Below are 21,194 nucleotides of genomic sequence, written 5' to 3' on the forward strand. Positions count from 1 at the left end.
TCTGTAAGAGGCAAAGCACATTAACAAGTTTGCACTAAATATTTGTGTTTTTATTATTAAACTAAATGTATTTTGTAATAATGTGGAGTGTGGAGAGCGTTATAGTGCAGTTTACTATCAGAAAACTGTGGTGGACAGCGCCACCCTATGGCCGAATGTTCGTATTACACGCCGGTGTAAGGTTTCCGGTGTTATGGCGACCGCCGGTCACTGCATCGCTTCAATCTGGGGAAAGCAGACTGCATTCAGGTAAACTGTCTCTCATATAAACTTATAGCAATCTTTTATAGGCAACCACTGATAAGGGTCTCGTTTCTTTTAAAGGTTTTGTTTCTCGGAAATGTAAAAACATTTTTTCTTGCTCCTTTTCTTGTACTGCCTCTTTAGTCTATCTTAAAATTAACGTTAAGGGGGCTCCTTGTCTTTGTCAAGAACTTATAGGCTAGATGTTAGCCTCTGCATAGTATACTTCAGTTACCGGTTAGCCTCAGTTCGTATTTTCCTTTTTTTTTTATCCGCAGACGAAGAAACGTTTAAGTAATGCGTTATAATCACAACAGCTCCTCAATCTCATCTCACGTGCCTGTTAGGTCACTATTGAGGGTCGCGACGTAGAGGTAAAGTTTAGTTAACTTGCTAATTGACCGGAAGCTAGCTAAAACTTAAGAATTAATTAAGCGCTCTAAAAACGAAGTTTTCATGCGCCCGGTGAGCTCCTGCACGTCAAAAACTCGAGGAAATGAAGCCAGATTTCTCAACGGCTTTTTAAAAATACTCCTTTTAAAGATTTAAAATATACCTAACCATAATCGTAATCGTAAAAAATAGATACAATTAGTCGGTGGCGTGTTTTAGGCTTACTTCTGTTCCACAGGTATTACTGAGTTTGATCAATATATGCTTAGCCGGTGCTTTGATGTAGCGCTCTTAATTTCATGTCTCCAGTTACATCAGTACCACCGCCTTAACGTCACATACATTTAACCTTTACCTAACTGTGTCAACGTTACCACCAGGAGAATATGTAATTAATGACCGATAACGTTAACCTTCCCCACCTATTGTTACCGAATGTGCAGCATAAGGCAGTTTTCTCGTTTCCTTCCCTTCTTTTGAATGTGAAACTGTGTGGGAGCCATTTGTTATACAGCACAATGTGGTATCTGCTTTAAGAAAGGTCACACTGTAATATTCAATCATCAGTCAATGGTATTGGGACGAAGGCTCCAGGATGTGCAAGAACATGCATACTTTTAACAAAATAGCATTGATCATGTAAATTTGGCTGTTGTGTAAATACCAGGTACTGCACTGGCTACCTGCATATTAGGTCACATTACTGCCAGTGAATATTTCTCATTTGGCCCTGCAGCCTCATTTGTGCTTACTAACAGAAAAAGGTCACTAACACTAACAAAAAACAAAAAAACCTTTCCTTTTATGAAGCTTAGATCTGCCCAGAGCTACACTCCCATGCACTTGCTTGTACCCACATGCTTGTATACTCCAGCGTTAAGTTTTACCCATTGCAAGTCTGAGTCTGTTTCTCTGCCTCTTGCCTTTTCACAGTGTGCGGTGAAGGGAAGCATCTATTTCGCATGTCTGTGTAATTCTGACTATGCTGCTCCTGGTAGCACTGAGCATAGTTTTTTCACCCTTTGTGGTAATCACTGAGACGCCTGAAAACCCACACCACAAACCACCAACACCAACTCTCAACTACAGCAGGATCTCCCTGCCACCAGAGCACGTACCCTATTTCCTGAACAACAACAAGAGGGTCGCCAAGCGATGCCGCCTGGACCCGCTCTGCCCTTTTAAAGTAAGATATGAACTTGGTATCGGTTTTTGTAAGACTTAAGTGAATAAAGTTAATTCTGTTAATGCTTCAAAATAACTACACAACTAAGTGCCTGGGGCCATTGCTTCTAGACAGACTTTGCATCAGCTTAGTTAGGTCATTAAATGGATTAGCAGATAATCCATCACCACTGCTGTGTCTTTCACATTGCATATTACATTCTGTTTCTAATGGATTTTCTAAAAGAAAGATAAGATTTAATGTAACTTTTCTTTATTTCTTTCTCTTTCACACCCTCTCTCTCCTACATACACACACAACACTGCTTATATTAATTTGTATTTTGACAACAGGATGCACTCCAGGATCTGTCTTTTTGTTGGGGTTATGAGAAGAACTGTGATCCAGAGAAACGCTTCAGCTATCCTATGTGCACCAAAGCTGACTCTGGATGGTACTATCCCTCACATCATATTCAGTGAAATTACCAAAGTTACTGTCGTGATTTTTAAATTAAGAAATTTTGGATTTGCTGAGTTGCAGTGTATGTAATTTTCCACAGTATAAGTGGTTTCATGCAAAGTGTGCGTCATCGATGGTGTAATGGTTGTGCTTTTGCTGATTTGTCTGAATCTGCCAGGGCCCGTTCACTGGATGCCGCTCAGGAACTTTTCTGGAAGCAGGCTGATTTCGGCTACGTCAAAGAGCGCCTCTCTGAGCTCAAAACACTCTGCAAGGCTACTCGGCCAGTAAGTCTGCTCATTTCCTTAGTTCCCACACGCCTTGTGAGTCAACAGGAAGAAACAACAGGTAGAAATAGACGCAGTATTCAACAGGAGTTCACAAACAATGAGCCTAAAATAATTTCAAGTTCAAAAGCAGTGGTATAGAGAGAACCTAGTAAAGAGACCACTCTCATGGCCTTTAAGGTCCACATTTTGCTGGTCACCTGAATACTAAATATTTATGAATTTGCATTTTTTTTGCAAGGGGGACTCCTCATTAAAGTGTTGCAGTCACACTAGATTCTGCAAGGCTACAAATCTTTACCTGGACTTACGAAAGCCACGCAGAAGTCATGAGAGGTCAGTGCAATTGAAAATACAGTTTTTATTTTTTTAAACATCAATGAGTATGCTTTGAAAGTCAAATGTGTTTATGCTGCAGGTACAAAGAGGACTTCATTCAGGCAGGAGAGATTGGTGGACACTGCAAACTCAACAAGGAAGCACTTGTTGGAGAGGGCGACCACAAAAGCCCCTTGCAGTCTTGGTGAGGCAGGACAGATACATTGACATGAATCCTACACTTAGCAATCAAACTACAATGAATGGCTTCTGTTGAAATCTTGAGCTTGTGATAATAATCTTCCGGAGCCACTGTTAACAAAAGAAAGCTGGATGTTTGTCCCACTGACTTCCTTGATTTACAAATATAAAACACAATGTCAAGTACTGAAACACATCCACAAATGATTTTTAATTTACCTTTCAGAGAGAGAAAAACACTTTCAGTTGCAAACTGTACTCCCACATCACTGGTGAGAGTGCACTGTGTGATAGTTTTAGACTTTTGTTTTTATACAGATTATAACAAGAGTGTTTAATTATTTTTTCACACTTCACAGTTGATGCCAGAATTTTGCTGAATGGGTATCATTGTAATATACATCTCTATGCCTCTGTGCCTTTCACTATATGTGCAAGTCATTTTAATAATGGCTAATTACTTTGTGTCAGACCAGCAAAGGTTGGTCTGACACAAAGGTCAGCAAAGGTAGGTAAATACAAAATCAGCTCTGTAGGCAGCTACCGTACACAAAAACAAGTGCTCATTATTCCATGAATAAATTGCAATTTAATCTTGTTCAAACAGTTTGAGGAGGTGTCTCTACTTGTGACAAAATGTACATTTTTCCTGTCATAGCAGCTATGCAGGGTACAACATATAGCTGCTTCTCAAAGCCATGCTCAAGAGGCAATGTAAAGCATAATTAAATAGAAGTGAGAGCGGAGACGAAATGCTGTCATTGGGGGGCCAGTGGTGCAATGGATAAGGCGTTTGACTACGGATCAGAAGATTCTAGGTTCAACTCCTGGCTGGCTCGAAGTGTCTGCTTCCTTTTGTGTGTATTGGGAGCAATGCTGTCATTTTCGGAGGGTGAAAACCACCGAGGCACAGTGTTTTCAGACAGTGCATCTGAGCTCCTCTGATACTCCTAAAACCATAAGGGTTCACCAAAGGTTTTCCTTTAGCCAGAGCTTGTCCTTCGTCTCGCTCAGTTCACCCGTAGCGTTCTTTGGGTACCTTCCAAGGTTTAACAAATATCCAGCTACAATGATCACATTTACTCAAAGCAGCCAATCTCATGGTGTTCCCTCTGTCTTATAGCGTCCTGATGACATCTAGGTCGTGCTAGGTTGTGGATGATGAGAGTCAAACCTTAAGTACTGTATGCGTTGGCTTACACTACGCAATGACTTTCAAATGTCCCCTATTACTGATGGCAATTTCCCAGTCTAAGAAAGCTAGCGTGTCATTTTTCATATCCTTCCTGGTGAACCTGATGTGTTTTTGCACCACTTTAATGTCATCTGTGATTGGTTTTACATCCCGAAATTTGACTTTCACCCAGGCGTCATCCACATATCTGAACCAGTGGTGTTCGAGGACAGGATGACTTAGCAGTCTTTGTTTCCCGCTTCCTGCTTATAAGAGTAAGCCACAATGGGTTAAACTGGGGAATTCATGGTGCACCCACATTTCTGCTCGTGGTAATGGCTCCTCTATGTGAGTTATATGGATCGATGCCAGAATTCCAAGAGCACACACACACACACTCACACTTTGTTAGTGTTGAGGGTGGTCCTGTTGGTGAGGGTGGGGTCATTCTGTAAGCTCTTAAGAACTAGCACCACTTCTTCGGTAGCTGTAAGACAACTGAAGAGAGTTCTACCATTGTAAGTGACCGTAGTGTCATCTGCCTACATAACGATATGGCTGACCTTCTTCATGAAATCCATAGCGTTCTGAGCATGGCGTTTCCAGCTGCCTACCGACGGCTTTAGGACCGAAGCCAAAAGTCTTTCGATATTGTATGTAGCACAGTTGATCATGCAGACAATGGGTCTTTAAATTACCTCCTGTTTATACAACTTAGGCAAACAACAGAGACTTGCTGTAGCTTCCAGACAAAATCTTTGTTCACTTGTCCACATCCTTGGTGTTTGTCTCTTTAACTGGCCTTGGAGGACCCGCTCTGTCGCATGCCAATGTGTCTTGTGCACAGTAAGTAGATGAGCCTGCCTCTACTCCCTGGTCTTAGGCTATTTATGCAGTGTTAGACAGCATGAAAAGTATGACTGAATTCACTTCTCAGTGAATTCAATCACCTTTGAAGCTTTTTGTCATCTAGAAGAGTTGCAAGTCTTTTTGGGCCCAGCTCCTCTTTTGGTTTTAAAACATGATAGGTAAATCAATGTTTCTCACCAGTTCGTTTAGCATCTGATTCTGTGGCTTTGGGAAGATTTTAGTAGCTTGGAGGCCTTAAACAGATGATGTCATTTGCAGACTTTTAGGAGTAATCCCAGCCTGTGTAGGTCTGAGGCTAAATCTCAAGCGGTTCCTGTAGACTTCCATCTTACATGCCACCTGCTTATACTCACATAGCAGCTTCAGGCAGTCCTTGCCAAAGGGAGGCAAAATGTCTGGATGGATGTTCAACCAACCACGTAAGGAAATCCGACAAAGTTGATATTGCTCACCTGGAAACACTATAAACAGAATCAACATTGTGGGATTTTTCTCACCTGGATTTTTTGAGCCTGCATCAAGAGATTTTTCTTTCTGGAATATTTTGAAGGACTATCTTTGAATTCTGCTGGCGATCGAAGTGTGACCTGACCCCCCCTGACCTTTCAGGGGTCATCGTTGGGGGGCCAGTGGCGCAATGGATAACGCGTCTGACTACGGATCAGAAAATTCTAGGTTCGACTCCTGGCTGGCTCGCAGCGTGTGCTGTTTTTCGTGTCGGAATGGATACGCTCTTAAATATTGTACAAATTTGGTCAGAGAACAAACTTTGACCTCACCTGACCTTTTGATTTTCCTGAAGCGGGGCCAGTGGCGCAATGGATAACGCGTCTGACTACGGATCAGAAGATTCTAGGTTCGACTCCTGGCTGGCTCGAAGTGTCTGCTTCCTTTTGTGTGTATTGGGAGCAATGCTGTCAGTTTCGGAGGGTGAAAACCACCGAGGCACAGCGTTTTCAGACAGTGCATCTAAGCTCCTCTTATACTCCTAAAACCATGGATCGATGCCAGAATTCCAAGAGCACACACACACACTCACACTTTGTTGGTGTTGAGCGTGGTCCTGTTGGTGAGGCTGGGGTCATTCTGTAAGCTCTTAAGAACTACCACCACTTCTTCGGTAGCTGTAAGACAACTGAAGAGAGTTCTACCATTGTAAGTGACCGTAGTGTCATCTGCCTACATAACGATATGGCTGACCTTCTTCATGAAATCCATAGCGTTCTGAGCATGGCGTTTCCAGCTGTCTACCGACGGCTTTAGGACCGAAGCCAAAAGTCTTTCGATATTGCATGCAGCACAGTTGATCATGCAGACAATGGGTCTTTAAATTACCTCCTGTTTATACAACTTAGGCAAACAACAGAGACTTGCTGTAGCTTCCAGACAAAATCTTTGTTCACTTGTCCACATCCTTGGTGTTTGTCTCTTTAACTGGCCTTGGAGGACCCGCTCTGTCGCATGCCAATGTGTCTTGTGCACAGTAAGTAGATGAGCCTGCCTCTACTCCCTGGTCTTAGGCTATTTATGCAGTGTTAGACAGCATGAAAAGTATGACTGAATTCACTTCTCAGTGAATTCAATCACCTTTGAAGCTTTTTGTCATCTAGAAGAGTTGCAAGTCTTTTTGGGCCCAGCTCCTCTTTTGGTTTTAAAACATGATAGGTAAATCAATGTTTCTCACCAGTTCGTTTAGCATCTGATTCTGTGGCTTTGGGAAGATTTTAGTAGCTTGGAGGCCTTAAACAGATGATGTCATTTGCAGACTTTTAGGAGTAATCCCAGCCTGTGTAGGTCTGAGGCTAAATCTCAAGCGGTTCCTGTAGACTTCCATCTTACATGCCACCTGTTTATACTCACATAGCAGCTTCAGGCAGTCCTTGCCAAAGGGAGGCAAAATGTCTGGATGGATGTTCAACCAACCGCGTAAGGAAATCCGACAAAGTTGATATTGCTCACCTGGAAACACTATAAACAGAATCAACATTGTGGGATTTTTCTCACCTGGATTTTTTGAGCCTGCATCAAGAGATTTTTCTTTCTGGAATATTTTGAAGGACTATCTTTGAATTCTGCTGGCGATCGAAGTGTGACCTGACCCCAGCTGACCTTTCAGGGGTCGTCGTTGGGGGGCCAGTGGCGCAATGGATAACGCGTCTGACTACGGATCAGAAAATTCTAGGTTCGACTCCTGGCTGGCTCGCAGCGCGTGCTGTTTTTCGTGTTGGAATGGATACGCTCTTAAATATTGTACAAATTTGGTCAGAGAACAAACTTTGACCTCACCTGACCTTTTGGTTTTCCTGACGGGGGGCCAGTGGCGCAATGGATAACGCGTCTGACTACGGATCAGAAGATTCTAGGTTCGACTCCTGGCTGGCTCGAAGTGTCTGCTTCCTTTTGTGTGTATTGGGAGCAATGCTGTCAGTTTCGGAGGGTGAAAACCACCGAGGCACAGCGTTTTCAGACAGTGCATCTAAGCTCCTCTGATACTCCTAAAACCATGGATCGATGCCAGAACTCCAAGAGCACACACACACTCACACTTTGTTGGTGTTGAGGGTGGTCCTGTTGGTGAGGCTGGGGTCATCCTGTAAGCTCTTATGAACTAGCACCACTTCTTCAGTAGCTGTAAGACAACTGAAGAGAGTTCTACCATTGTAAGTGACCGTAGTGTCATCTCCCTACATAACGATATGGCTGACCTTCTTCATGAAATCCATAGCGTTCTGAGCATGGCGTTTCCAGCTGTCTACCGACGGCTTTAGGACCGAAGCCAAAAGTCTTTTGATATTGTATGTAGCACAGTTGATCATGCAGACAATGGGTCTTTAAATTACCTCCTGTTTATACAACTTAGGCAAACAACAGAGACTTGCTGTAGCTTCCAGACAAAATCTTTGTTCACTTGTCCACATCCTTGGTGTTTGTCTCTTTAACTGGCCTTGGAGGACCCGCTCTGTCGCATGCCAATGTGTCTTGTGCACAGTAAGTAGATGAGCTTGCCTCTACTCCCTGGTCTTAATGAGGCTAAATCTCAAGCGGTTCCTTTAGACTGCCATCTTACATGCCACCTGCTTATACTCACATAGCAGCTTCAGGCAGTCCTTGCCAAAGGGAGGCAAAGTGTCTGGATGGATGTTCAACTATCAGCTGTTTTTTTGTGGCCAGTGACGCAATGGATAATGCGTTTGGCTACTGATCAGAAGAGTCTAGGTTCGACTCCTGGCTGGCTCGCACCGTGTGATGTTTTCCGTGTTGGAATGCATACGCTCTTAAATATTGTACAAATTTGGTCAGTGAACAAACTTTGATCTCACCTGACCTTTTGGTTTTCTTGCCCTTTAAGATTAGTTTGTTTACTCATCGCGCCACTGGTAGGATAATTATATAATTAATAACTAAATATTATTCCAGGTCCGTAGAAGTCCTAACTACATGTGTCAACAGCTATTACATATTTACAGTTACATAAGCCTTGACAGAAATAGATAATTAATATATGTTTCCAATTAGCGGGAATTTACAGTTGTATAGTTTTATTTCTCACTGAATTTTTCATTTCACTTGATTATTAATCTTCATAAATCCCCATGAAGTGTTATGTGAAGCTTCTTCAAGTGAGCTAAGCTTATTGCATAACATGATTTTGTCGAAGCAGTTAACAGGAAACACTTGTGACAACAGCTCAGAAAATTATGTTTTTTTTTTCTGATATAGATTATTCTGCATCACTAAATCTTATAAAAGAATAATTTGTTTTGATGTCTTAATTTGTGTGTTTGTTTTTATTGGTGTGTTCATATGTTTTTTTCATCATGTCCTGCTTTTCCAGTTACATATATAATTTTTATAATTTTATAATTTTTCTATTTTATTTACAATAGTTGTTTGATGTTTTTGTAGGTATGCTGAGCTGCAGACATACACAAATCTGGACTTTCATCCCATAGATGATGGTTACTGTGACCTAATAGTTGAAAAACCTACAGTTTTCATGAAACTCGATGCTGGTGAGTAATAAAGATTTACTGGACTCAAATTAAAGCCCTGAAACCTTAACAGAAAGCTTGATTCTTTTACTCTTACTATACATGAAACTGACACATTTAAAACCTCATTTAAATGTTGCTGTTTCTGCTTTTATCCATACAAATGAATACTAGTGATATTTTTTGTTTAAAATCAGATGTTTAAAATTAAAGAAATCAAAATAGATAGTTCGCAATCTGCCTTAAATGTGACTTTGCATTGAGCAGTAAAGCACACTGTGCTTATGTCTACCAGCTTGAATAGGAAACCAAGTCAAGGTAACTTTACCAAAAATAACACTATTGTATGAGGGGTTCAGGGTAGTGAAAACATGGAATAGGAGTTGTTACATAGCAAAGACATCGTAGAGAAGCAACAGGTATAGGCCATCGCCAAGATTAAAAGGAAGGTGAAAATGTAAAAGCTCTGAGAGCTATTCTCATGTCCATATTTGATTCTTTAATTCTACTAGAGCAGCTTTGCATGAGTCACACCTCAGAATTGTCTTTAGTTGTCTTATACTAACCGACCGGTTAATTTACTTTGATCATGATTTTTGCTCTCTTTAGGCCAACTTTCTGAGTGTGCCTTTGAAACACAAGCTTTGGTGTTGTACAGGGCCACAGTTGAGATGACAATATTAGTGTATCCCATTTCTATGACATTATAGAGATCTGAGAATTTAAAAAAAACTGTCTGAAAGTGTAACAGTATAATATAATAATTATTATTATTTATATATATATGTATTTTATTTTTGTGTGTAACAGGGGTGAACATGTACCACCATTTCTGTGACTTCATCAACCTATACATCTCCCAGCACATTAATAACTCCTTCAGCTCAGATATCAACATTGTCATGTGGGACACGGTGGGTACCTGATGCTTGCCACTGCTGTTTCAGTGGTTGTTTACAATGGGTTTGTTAATTAATTATTTCCATTTAAGGGAAATAATAATGGATAATGAAGTAAATACAATAACTAATAAATTAATTAATAACCTTCCAAATCTTTGTTTTGCTGCACTTAATGCCTAAAATGTTTATGCCACACTTGTCTGTCAGAAGAAGACACAGGGCTGGATTTTCCCGTTGTCTATTTCCCCATGAATTTATAAACACCTCTTTTAGAGTTACAGAAAACTGGCAGGAAGAGGGAAAGCAGTGACCTTTCATCACAAATTGCACAGTGCTGCAAGCTGCCACATAATAGTGTGGTAATAGATTTTTGTACAAAAGCAAAACTTCAGAAGAAAAAACAGATGACTGCCTCTGGTGGTGCTTAAGGCATAATGTAGTTAATTTGGATTTTATTGCTTTGTTTTTTTTTTATTTCTGCTGTGACAGAGATTGAATCAACATTTGTTCCCTATTTTATGTTTCTCCCAGAGTTTTTATGGTTATGGAGATCTGTTCAGTGAAACGTGGAGGGCCTTCTCAGAGTATGACATCATCCATCTGAAGACTTTTGACTCAAAAAGAGTAGGTATAATCACAACTCTGGCAAACCAGGTATTTTTAGAGGTTCAGGAGAAGATGCCCTGTACCTACACAGCTGTCCTGGAAAATAATTTTGACATTATTCTCTGTTGCTGAGGCCAAAATATAAATGTTCTACCTTTTCTTTGGTGTTTGAACTGCACTATATTTACATAGTCTTACTAATTGCTTAACATGGAGATACACTAATTGACTGGGCAGAGACCAGAATCAGAAAATTATGAGCAAATTCAGCCCTGAAATTTGTTCAAATAACAAATTGTCACCTCACCTTACATTTGCTCAGTTTCAGAGGGGGTCAGTGGCACAATGAGCTCAGAAGTTCTTGGGTTTGACTTCTGACTTGCTCTGAATGTGTGTGCTCTTTTTGTTTGGTGTTTTTTTTTCTTCTTTTTTTCTTTTGGTAGTGCGAAGGATGCTCTCACGAATGTTTTGAATGATTAGTCAGAGATCAAAGTCTGATCTCACAATTCTCATAAAGAATGAATTTATTAAACTAATGAAATCAAGCCAAGTTGCTTAAGAATGGCACAAGGAAGTGCTTCCTAGAGAGTAGAAAAAATTTAGAGTTGATCATTGTTTTAAAGTCAGCTTCCACATGTTTAGGACGATACTACTATTTGCATTTATAATGACTGAAAATGAAAAATGTAAAAAGTAAAGAAGAAATGGGAGAAATACTCTTCAACTATGTTCTGAGTGTTTATATGGCATAGTTTTCCACAAGAGGGCACTCTGTAAGATCTTTGTTGGCAACACACATATTTGAAATGCTACAAACATGACAACCAGTGGTTTGATGAGGGGTAAGGTAAATAAAAAACTAGGAATAACACATGTTAGGAAAACCTGTTTATGTTTAACATGTGTGAAAGGTAAGGAAAACATCCTCGATATTGTAATATCTTATTTTTAAATCCCCAAATATTGGTAAGGGTATCAATCCTAAAAATCCTTTACTGGTCAGGATCTAATATCATTCCAGTGTCACAAACAATGTACTGTTTTTGAAAGAGTTGAAACCATCAGGGGATTGTTTGGCTTTTCTGATACGGTAGTACAAGTGTTGTTATAGACTCCCAATACATGCATGCATGTAGATGTCATTATTACAACTTGACAATCATTTCTGCGTCATATCAGATAGTTAAAGTTTGATCTCTTCCCATTTGTGTATAGGTTTGCTTCAAAGATGCCTTCTTCTCCCTTCTCCCAAGAATGAGATATGGTCTTTTTTACAACACTCCTCTTGTAAGTTACCTCCCCGCATGTGTGTGTGTGTGAAAATTAGTGTAACTACTGAGATTCATATATGTATTTGCTATATGAAAACTGCAGTGTCTTACATCTTCAAAACTTCTTTGTTTGCTTCTCTATCTATTTTTATCTCACATTGCATATATATATATAGGTCTTTCCTAAATTCAAGATATCTGGTGTAGTCGTAAACATGCAGTTTGGGTCAAATATTTTTGTAATATATTCAAAGGCCCAGCAAGTGCTTATGTTATTTAAATGATAATTCCAGGGAGATTACTACAAAGAGGATCCCACGTAAATATGTGTCGTCCTGTGGTTCCAGCCTTGAGGTGTGAAATATTGATAGGTCAGCCTCAAGCTGCTTTTGATTGCCCCTGCTGCACATCATGTTTATATTCATGTGCTCACATTTACAGCTGTAGTACAACAGTGTGTATGTGATATTCTAAAACCTGAGAAATGCCTCATCTCATATGATACTCACTCCAGGGAGATAAGCAAATATCTATACAGCTGTCAGTTTCCCTATGTGTGTAATATACAGTATATATTTATTTTATTATTTCTTTTTATCACCGTCCAGTGCAGTAATGTGATGGTATTGCTAGATTCAATTAGCTTTTACTTCATTTCAAATTTCAGAGTAGTATTTATGTATGACTGCATACATATTCTAGTACAATATTTGATATTAAACAGTTAAAAATAGACGTTATAAATGTTATTGAAATTGACTCTTTATGTACGGTGTTAATGACAGATCTCAGACTGCTACAGTGAAGGGATGTTTCGGGCATTTTCCCAGCACATCCTGCATCGACTCAACATCACACAAGACAAGCCAAAGGTAGGAACAATATCTCTAGGGAAACACATCAATTACTTTTCCCGTGTTCGAGTTATACCATATAATATACATAACACCAAATACTTTCTCATAAATAACATTATGGCTGCACTTCACCACTATAGAGAACCTGTGAAAGCATTCAGAAGTTTCTTTCTTGTGCATAGATCATACTGCTACTGAATCAAGCCTTTGAACAATTATTTTAGTTAAAAAGTTTTCAGTTAAAAGCTCGTTTGCGACCACTTCTGTGGACTCACTGTTTGCATAACAATTAAGATATTGTTTCTTGAGCAGACTTTAGGGAGAGCAGTAGCGCCTATTACCCTATGTATTCACAATAAAATTGAGGGACTATGTAAGATAAAAGTACTTACTGAGCTGCTTTGGTGGTCTCAGGTAAAATTTGGTTTGCTCATTGATATCATGTGTTTGATTCACTGAAAAGGCTAAACTGTAATCAGTGGGACATTGACTAATACATTCACTAAATAAAGACTAAGCATAAGTTGGATGTATTTTACATTTTTTTCTTAGCTAATGCACTTTTATCTCATCTTATAATGTCTATATTAAAATGTTTATTTTTCTGTAAAGCCATTTTCAGAAACAGCAGGTCTGATGCAATGGGTAATGCCTCTTCAGGCTATGAGTTTAACAGTAAGAGCAGGTAAAACATTATGAGTGAAGGATGGTCTCCTTTTGAGGGATTTATTGCCACAGGTTCAGGCTGGTGTCTATTTGTTTAGTCTTTGTCTTTGACTTCTCTAGAGAGGTGGATGGGACTTTTGTCTTTTGTTAGAATTGCTAAGCTTAAAGACTAACAAAAGCACAAATAGGAACAAAACATTTTGCACATACATTTTAACATTTTCCCCCAGGGACAATGCTTATTTTATTGTGTCTTACTTTGTCTTTGTCTTAGCTTTCATGGCACTTAATGTTCTTATTTCTTTTACTCTTTTTGTGTACAGTATTTTGTGACTGTTTGTTTGTGAAAAGCACTTAATAAATAAACTTTACTTATTTTATTTACTTACTTGCTTACAGCTACAACCTGTGGACAAGGGTCTGGAAAATTCGTCATAGAGCCTACAAATGGCCAATGCACTTTAAGAACCTGTAGTTTTATTTTTTTTTCTTGGTTTTTTTACAGTTAACATGAATATGTGGAAGCAAATAGCCCACCGGTAGAAGTGTCTTGAATCTTCTGCAGCCAGAGTCTCATTAATGGTAGGGGTTGGCAACTCCAGGCCTCGAGGGCCGGTGTCCTGCAGGTTTTAGATCTCACCTTGGGTCAACACACCAGAATTACATGATTAGTTCATTACCAGGCCTCTGGACATGTTGAGGAGCTAATCGAGCCATTTGGATCAGCTGTGTTGGTTCAAAGACACATCTAAAACCTGCAGGGAGGCCTGACTCGAGGCCTGGAGTTGCCCACCCCTGGTCTAGTGGTTAAGATTTGGTGCTCTTGCTGCCATAGTCTGGATTCAATTTCTGATAGGGAATGTCAAGTTTTTTTCCAGGTCACAGTTGAAAAAAATTTCCTTTTCCTAATTCCGTTTCTTTTTGACAGCGGTTAGCTCAAGGCTTTTCATATTGTATGATTATAGCCTTGTAATACAAGAGGGTCTCTCTCATATCGTTCTCTTTTTCTAACTGCTTTTTCCTCACTTTGGTGGAAAATGTAATGAAATCAAGGAAAGGTTTGAAGAAGTTTTTACAAGTTCTTAGGAAAATAGAGGCATGTTGCTTAAAGAATCCCAACTGTACTTACCAACTCCCTAAGAGCGTGATGGGAGATCTGTGCCATTTTGAAACTAGAGTTTCAAAAAGATGGACTACAAAGTGCATATTTTACTTTATCTCAACGTGTTCTCACCATGTTTTTTTCATGCGGGTCATATAGTACATAATATAATGTCATATTCTTAAAATATGACATTATATTATAGAAAATGAACATATAGCCTATAAAAGAAAATACATTATTCTTTCTTTCCTTTCCCAGTGATTCAGTTCCTCCTTTCTGTAAAGGCTTTCGATGACTGAAATGCATTTCCCTCCATTAATCAATTATCCAACTCAGGGTGGGTGGGTAGGCGTCTGGGTCCTATCCCAGCTGACCTGAAGTAAAAATTAATTTACTGATAATTCGAAATGCTTGCAATAATGGAAACGGAACTATGGCAAACCGTAAATGTGGTTTATTTTAATACAGTATAATACAACCTATATTCTTCACTCAAGGCAACACCTGAACAGGAAGCAGATTTTGCTGCAGCATTGAAAACAATTTATCAAGTTAATACATGAGGTGGAAAACAGTTTTAATTAACATTTACATGGTCTGTTCTATCTCTTGTGTTTTGTTGATCACTGCTCTAAGTAGTAGTTCGGTATTATCGTCTCTCCTTTCATTAAGGATAGTCCACTGTAGCTTATGCTAAATGAGGTAATTAAGAAACAAGGTAACTAAATTTTCTTTGTATCTGGAGAACCGTAGTCATCTCTTTTTTTGGCTACCACACAAATACTTCCAGGGAACCTTCTTAAGCAAAACTGACTATTCGGCTGCACCCATAATTTGTAGAAGCAAATTACACACGTGGACGCTTTAATGCTTGGCAGTTGAGTATTACACCGACATTATGGATGTGCACTATAAACTTCAATAGGAAGTCTTTAGGAATAAGGAAAAGAAACATAATTTCCTCTTCCATATTCTGTAAGTAACATTCAGAAACATCTGGCCCAGACTCTGCAAAAGTCCACGATCGATGCCTTTAAAAATGTTTGCCTTAAAGGCACCTCCTCTTTTGCACTGAGTCTGCCATCATTTGCCATCAGCAGTAAGTGTAACATAACCACGATGCTGACTTCTACAATAGTTGATTGGTTATTGGATACTAAGTGCATCAATGACACTACACCTACCCCAACACCCACCTCACCCCAACCTGATATAGTACTTTCTGAAAGAGTACATGCATAACTGTATACTGACAGTGCCATGCACTCACTTCCTTATTAATATTCTTCATCTATAACTCTCCAGACCTCCTCATAAGTGCTTTATGGTGCCATGCTTGTAATGATTGACTGTATCTTTATGACCAGCGAGGCCCGATAACTTCTTCCTTCCTGTGAAGCAGCTCATTGGGTATTCATATTCTTCACTGGAAATATGCAAAGAGGCTTTTCAGTGAGACACGGGGCTACGGGCGATAGCAGGCTGGCAACTGAATGAGAGGTCTTCCCAGCCCTGACCCTCTTCCCAGCTCTTCCTTTCATCCCTAGATTAATGACATCAGGCAGAAACTCACGCTGCTCTCCTTTATTGTGTCCTATCCATTTGCTCCTGCCACCCCACTCATTCTATCTCACCTCATCATAATTTGCTGTCTTTTTGTTTTGCTCAATTGGCTTTTCCCCAATACTCTTTGAAATATATTTGAATTTGAAAAAGAGAAATTGTGACCATTATTATACCACTGAGGTATAATAGTTTTTTTTTTTTTTTGTATTTAGATTATTTCACTGGTTTGAACTTCCTGCATTTATTTTGATGATAAGGTAATGAAGGGCCCTTACTGTTTAACAGTATGTTACAGATTGTGACCCCTCCAAAAGTCTAAATACTCTTTCTGATCACAAGATGGCAGTAGTAGACCGTGAAAAGAAATATCCCTAAGCTGGCTGTCTGGACTAATAAGATTATTTCAGGGAAAAAAATCTCATTGTCACATTAAAAATTGGACTCTAAACGTGATTTTAGGCTATTGAGATTATCCACTGCGCAGTAAGAGCGTTAATTTGTATGAGCACCATGTTTTCCCAGCTGTCTATCTTTTGTTTGTCCTTGGCTGATTGTTTATTGGGTGCGTTGCTGTTTCCAGGAGGGGCGTGTTCGTGTCACCCTGCTTGCACGCAGCACAGAATACAGAAGGATACTAAACCAAATGGAGGTGAGTCCAGCACCACTGGCCCTTCTCTTTGTCTCTTTCTTCCTTGTACCTGTTCTTCACTCTGCAGGACAGGCGGCACAGAACTCTCCTGTTTTCTTACCGCTTGTCTTTCTCTTTGTCTTCTGTCTCTTTTACATTTCTGTCTTTACTTTATACAACTCCCTCACACCTCCTCCTTCAGCTATCGACTTACTGCCCACCTCTGTTAAGTGCCTATTTAAAATCTTATTTGTTATAAAAAGTATGAGTAAAAAACAAGGCTTGTGATTTATATTGTCACTGTCTGTATTTGTTTGCTGTCTCATTGATCACAGAACCTGTTCTTTTGTTGTTGTTACAGCTGGTAAATGCCCTCAAGACTGTGCCTTCACTGGAGGTCAATGTGGTAGACTACAAATACAAGTGAGTTATAGAGTCTACACGAGTCTAGGAAGCTTTCAGTGCTGCTCAGCATTGGTCACCACACATTGTTATACAGCTGTGTGTAAGAATAAAGGAATCAGTCACAATGACTGATGTGTAACTCATTGTCTGTCTTTCAGGGATGTTCCCTTCCTGGAGCAGCTGAGGATCACCCACAACTCTGACATCTTTATAGGGATGCACGGGGCTGGTCTCACCCACCTCCTCTTCCTCCCTGACTGGTCTGTCATCTTTGAGCTGTGAGTGACATTGTCCATCTGTGTGTCAGCTGTACACATGCATGTGTGTATAGTTGTGTGTATGTGTGAGTAAAAGCCAGGTGGAGCACAGGCACGGGGAGAGCAATTTGTTTGGCAGCCTGCTCTGTCCAAAGTACCCCTCAGCCACTTGGTATATGACTGTGAAATACTGTCTAATTAAGCAGCCCCTCATCACACCTGGCAATCCTCAGCGAAGGAGCTACTTGAAATGTGTGTGTGTGTGTGTGGTGTGTGTAGAAGCATAGAGAGAGTTGGGTGTAGATTTTGGAGGGTGACACAAAGGAAGAAGCACTGTGTGCATAGAGAAAGAGAGACAGAGAGAGAGAGAAATTGAGCAAGAACGAGGGAAAGAGAGGCAGATCGAGGAGAGCAAGAGATAAAGTGTCTGCATCCGTCCCTCCTAGATATAACTGTCAGGATGAGAGCTGCTATCGAGATTTGGCTCGGCTGCGGGGCATTCGATACGTGACTTGGCAGAAAATGGACAAAGTGCTCCCACAGGACAAGGTAGGGGAAACTCCTGTATACGCCATTAGCTTCCCAGTACCCCAGCAGCAGCTTTCGTAATTCATCTCACCTGTGTAACATAAGTGTACACACACTTAACCCCACATGTGCACACTGAATTATGTGCAGTTATTGGTGCAACAGAACAAATGTAAAGACTTCATTTCGTACTTATATAACATCTTTGTCCTCTTCCTGTAACAGTGAGGTTAGCCTGTAAACACACACGCCTATGCTCTTATGTTGTCTTTCTCCTGTGCTTCTGTGTTTCACACATCCTCTCTAATGCTTCTCTCAGGGTCACCATCCCACCCTTGGGGACCATCCGAAGTTTACCAACTACTCCTTTGATGTGGAGGAGTTCATGCGCCTTGTGCTGGAGGCAGCCGATTATGTCACGCACCATCCTAAATGGCAGCGCCGTGCCCTTCGTGATGAACTCTAGAGCGTCTGTGAGTGGACTGAGGGGGCGCAGACATCTGGCTGCTGAAGAACTCTAAACTTTAACCTGCTTTTTTCTGTGATGGGAAAAAAACCCTTCACATTGGCAGAGTAATCGTTAAGGTATCTTGAAAGGTTGCCACATTTACCAGTGAATCACAGTGGTGCAGCGGGTTTTTTGTCACCTACTATCTGCTGCATTGACAGGTCTGGATGAATGAAAACAGTATGGCGGACAGCTCGAGTTTGAATGGCTTTCACTAGCTCTATTAGTGTCAAATCAGTTAAAGGACTAGGCGTGTGTAGTGGAACCATCTGGAAAGCAATAAGATGTGTCCTATGCTTCTTCATTACCTCCCTGCGTCTGCTTCATTCCACGTCGCCAGAGTTAGCAAATGAGCAGCTGTTACGACATTCCTTCACATGCGACATCTTGTCCCATTTGATCAGTGTCACGTTGACGGGAGCCTCTAGAGTTGTTGACAGTCACGCTAGAATTTCTGCGCACATCCTGCATAAACCAGTCTAATACAGTGAACAGTATTCACATGCTGGATTCTCACATCCAGTTGTAGTCTGACATTTTGAAATCATGTGGTTTTAAGTTACAATCTCATCCCAAACACATAGAAGTCTAAATGATAAGATACAGCATGTGTGTTTCCTACTGCCATGATGTATTTTCTGTTGTATCAGTATTAATGTTTGTGTGTTTAAATGCAGGAATAGTATTTAGAACAGTAACGGTGCATACACGTATGTGTATGTTGTATGTTATTATGTATGTGTATGTAAACCTTAACACTCCAAACATACTGATAAAGACTGTTTTAGGATGAAAAGCAAAAATATTTAACTGGCTTTGCGGCTCTACTCTTTGCTGCTGGATCTTTATTTAAATTTGACCTGGTTTTCTTTAATATTTGTCACATTTATTATTTAAAAATATGTTGTGCTGGTTTGATTGAATACCTTTTGATGCCAATGCCTTTTTCATTATAAATTCCTTTGCATTTTACCAAAGGAAAGTGTCGTTATGGTCAAATAATGAGAGTGCTGCTATTATCTGTTACCTTTTCCAGAGACTTCTGAATGCTGTTAGTTTTGTTTTTTACAATAAATTTGTCTGAATTGAAATGACACTTTGCATGCAGTCTGGTGCTATCCACAGGAGTATTTTGAGCGATCACAAGAAAATGTCCATATTTCTTGGCCTCTGTGAGCCTGATGTTTTATTTATCCATGAGACTGTGTTGGACTGAGTCAGACACTTGGTTGGGGCTTTCCTAGACTTGCGGGCAATTTCATATTCAGGAGCTGTGTTAAAATTTAAAATAAATAATTAAAAAAAAACATGCTGAAGCATATCTTTGTGTCTATGTAGGCCATATTAGGCATCAGAGATTTAATTCATCTTAATTTAATCAATCATCTTTTGAAGTCTGACCTTGGAGGGAAAAACTGAAGCCTCTGCCTTGCCAGTTCTTGCTGATGCCAGACAGCTCTTTGCTGTGGGTTTCATTATTTTACTGAGGTTCAGGTCTAAGGAGGGAAAGGGCTCCTCGCAAAAGGGCACTTGTTCAGTTTTTACTGTCACCGTAATAAATCTGGATGACCTCAAAAACTACCCGAAGTACCCGCGTGACGGATCGTGGCCACATGGGGGCAGTACAACACCACACATGAGGCCAAATCACCAGCCTGCGCTGTGTGATCGTTCCTGACAGACTTGGTTCAACGGTGTAGACACTGAGAATAATTTATTCACAAACGTACCCAGTGGGTCACAAAAGAGACAATATTTGTTCAAAAGCGTTTGCTTCAATATCCCACGTTTGCTGTCAGCAGTCGTTCTCCTGCGTGTTCTTTTCGGATGTTGTGTCTGAACTTTCAGAGTATTGACAGACACCGGGCCTGTCTGGGATGGACACTATTTATGGCCCTGCTCGGGTTACTGCCAGTGACCTCGTAAAGAAATGAAGAATCTCGATGCAGAGGGGGATCAAAAGCAGAGGAACCAGGATGTCTGTTTTCATTAACCTTCATGACCGCTGCAAATCGATGAGTAAGTCATGGTTTTTAGCGCAAAACTGACCAAAGCGCATTCAAAATGGATCGTCTGCCTGGAAGAGAAGGCGCACCCGGTCATCCAAATCATTTCCAGCATGAGATAAACTGCAGAAAGTTACAAGTACGTAAAACTTTCCCTATGTGTGCGCACACGACAGCTTTTGCTCAGGATTCCTTCTCTTGCCTGTCAGGTCTTGCCTTTCTACCTTAGGCCTCACTTCAGACTTCTAAGGATGCACATTACGGCTTTTCCCCGTCATGGAAATGTGGATTTTGTTTTTCTTCGGTGAGAATTAATAATAGCGTCAAGATGATGAGAGCGATTTCAAATAAAGACTGAGGTTTAATTACTGGATGGAATTCCAAACAAAGCGATTGGATCACGTCTGAGCCGTCAGTCCTTCATTCTTTCATAAAGCCATTTCTTGCTGTAATTTGCAGCACGATCATTAGCATAGTCTGATATATCTCAAAAGACAAACATTTCTCACGCCGAACTCAGACAAATCAATTGCAGCCCGCTCATCTTACCATGGCCACTTTTCCAGGCGTGCCCACACCAGAAAAAAAACAGTGCATTTCAGCAGGATTAATGCAGGAATATCGATCAAACAGTAAGAAATATTCCTCAAGTTATGAACAGACATTTCCCTAATGTTTTTCTCCCCTGTGAGACGGTTATTTGGGGGGGGGGGGGGGGGGGGGGGGATAATTCCAAACGATATCCTATAACCCTGGTCTCTCTCTTTACATGACATGCCAGGAG

The 21,194-nt window shown here is 40.3% G+C and overlaps 1 protein-coding gene and 4 non-coding genes across 5 annotated transcripts; all 5 read left to right on the forward strand.

Moving 5' to 3' along the window:
* The first annotated feature begins 176 nt into the window (after positions 1-176).
* Positions 177-19,495, forward strand: eogt (EGF domain-specific O-linked N-acetylglucosamine (GlcNAc) transferase). Its single transcript, XM_006784619.2, has 16 exons — positions 177-249; positions 1,570-1,822; positions 2,155-2,255; positions 2,442-2,550; positions 2,792-2,886; positions 2,969-3,073; positions 9,020-9,126; positions 9,916-10,019; positions 10,539-10,631; positions 11,829-11,900; positions 12,670-12,756; positions 16,659-16,727; positions 17,068-17,129; positions 17,270-17,389; positions 17,815-17,917; positions 18,216-19,495. Exons 2-16 carry the CDS (start codon positions 1,619-1,621, stop codon positions 18,360-18,362), a joined length of 1,578 nt encoding a protein of 525 aa, XP_006784682.1. The 5' UTR covers positions 177-249; positions 1,570-1,618; the 3' UTR covers positions 18,363-19,495.
* Positions 5,737-5,809, forward strand: trnar-acg (transfer RNA arginine (anticodon ACG)). Its single transcript has one exon. It is a non-coding gene; the product is annotated as a tRNA-Arg (tRNA).
* trnar-acg (transfer RNA arginine (anticodon ACG)) lies at positions 5,918-5,990 on the forward strand. Its single transcript has one exon. It is a non-coding gene; the product is annotated as a tRNA-Arg (tRNA).
* Positions 7,244-7,316, forward strand: trnar-acg (transfer RNA arginine (anticodon ACG)). Its single transcript has one exon. It is a non-coding gene; the product is annotated as a tRNA-Arg (tRNA).
* Positions 7,425-7,497, forward strand: trnar-acg (transfer RNA arginine (anticodon ACG)). Its single transcript has one exon. It is a non-coding gene; the product is annotated as a tRNA-Arg (tRNA).
* Positions 19,496-21,194: the final 1,699 nt, after the last annotated feature.

Source organism: Neolamprologus brichardi, chromosome 5 (genome assembly GCF_056152115.1).
Source record: "Neolamprologus brichardi isolate AB-2024 chromosome 5, ASM5615211v1, whole genome shotgun sequence".
Taxonomy (NCBI): Eukaryota; Metazoa; Chordata; class Actinopteri; order Cichliformes; family Cichlidae; genus Neolamprologus; species Neolamprologus brichardi.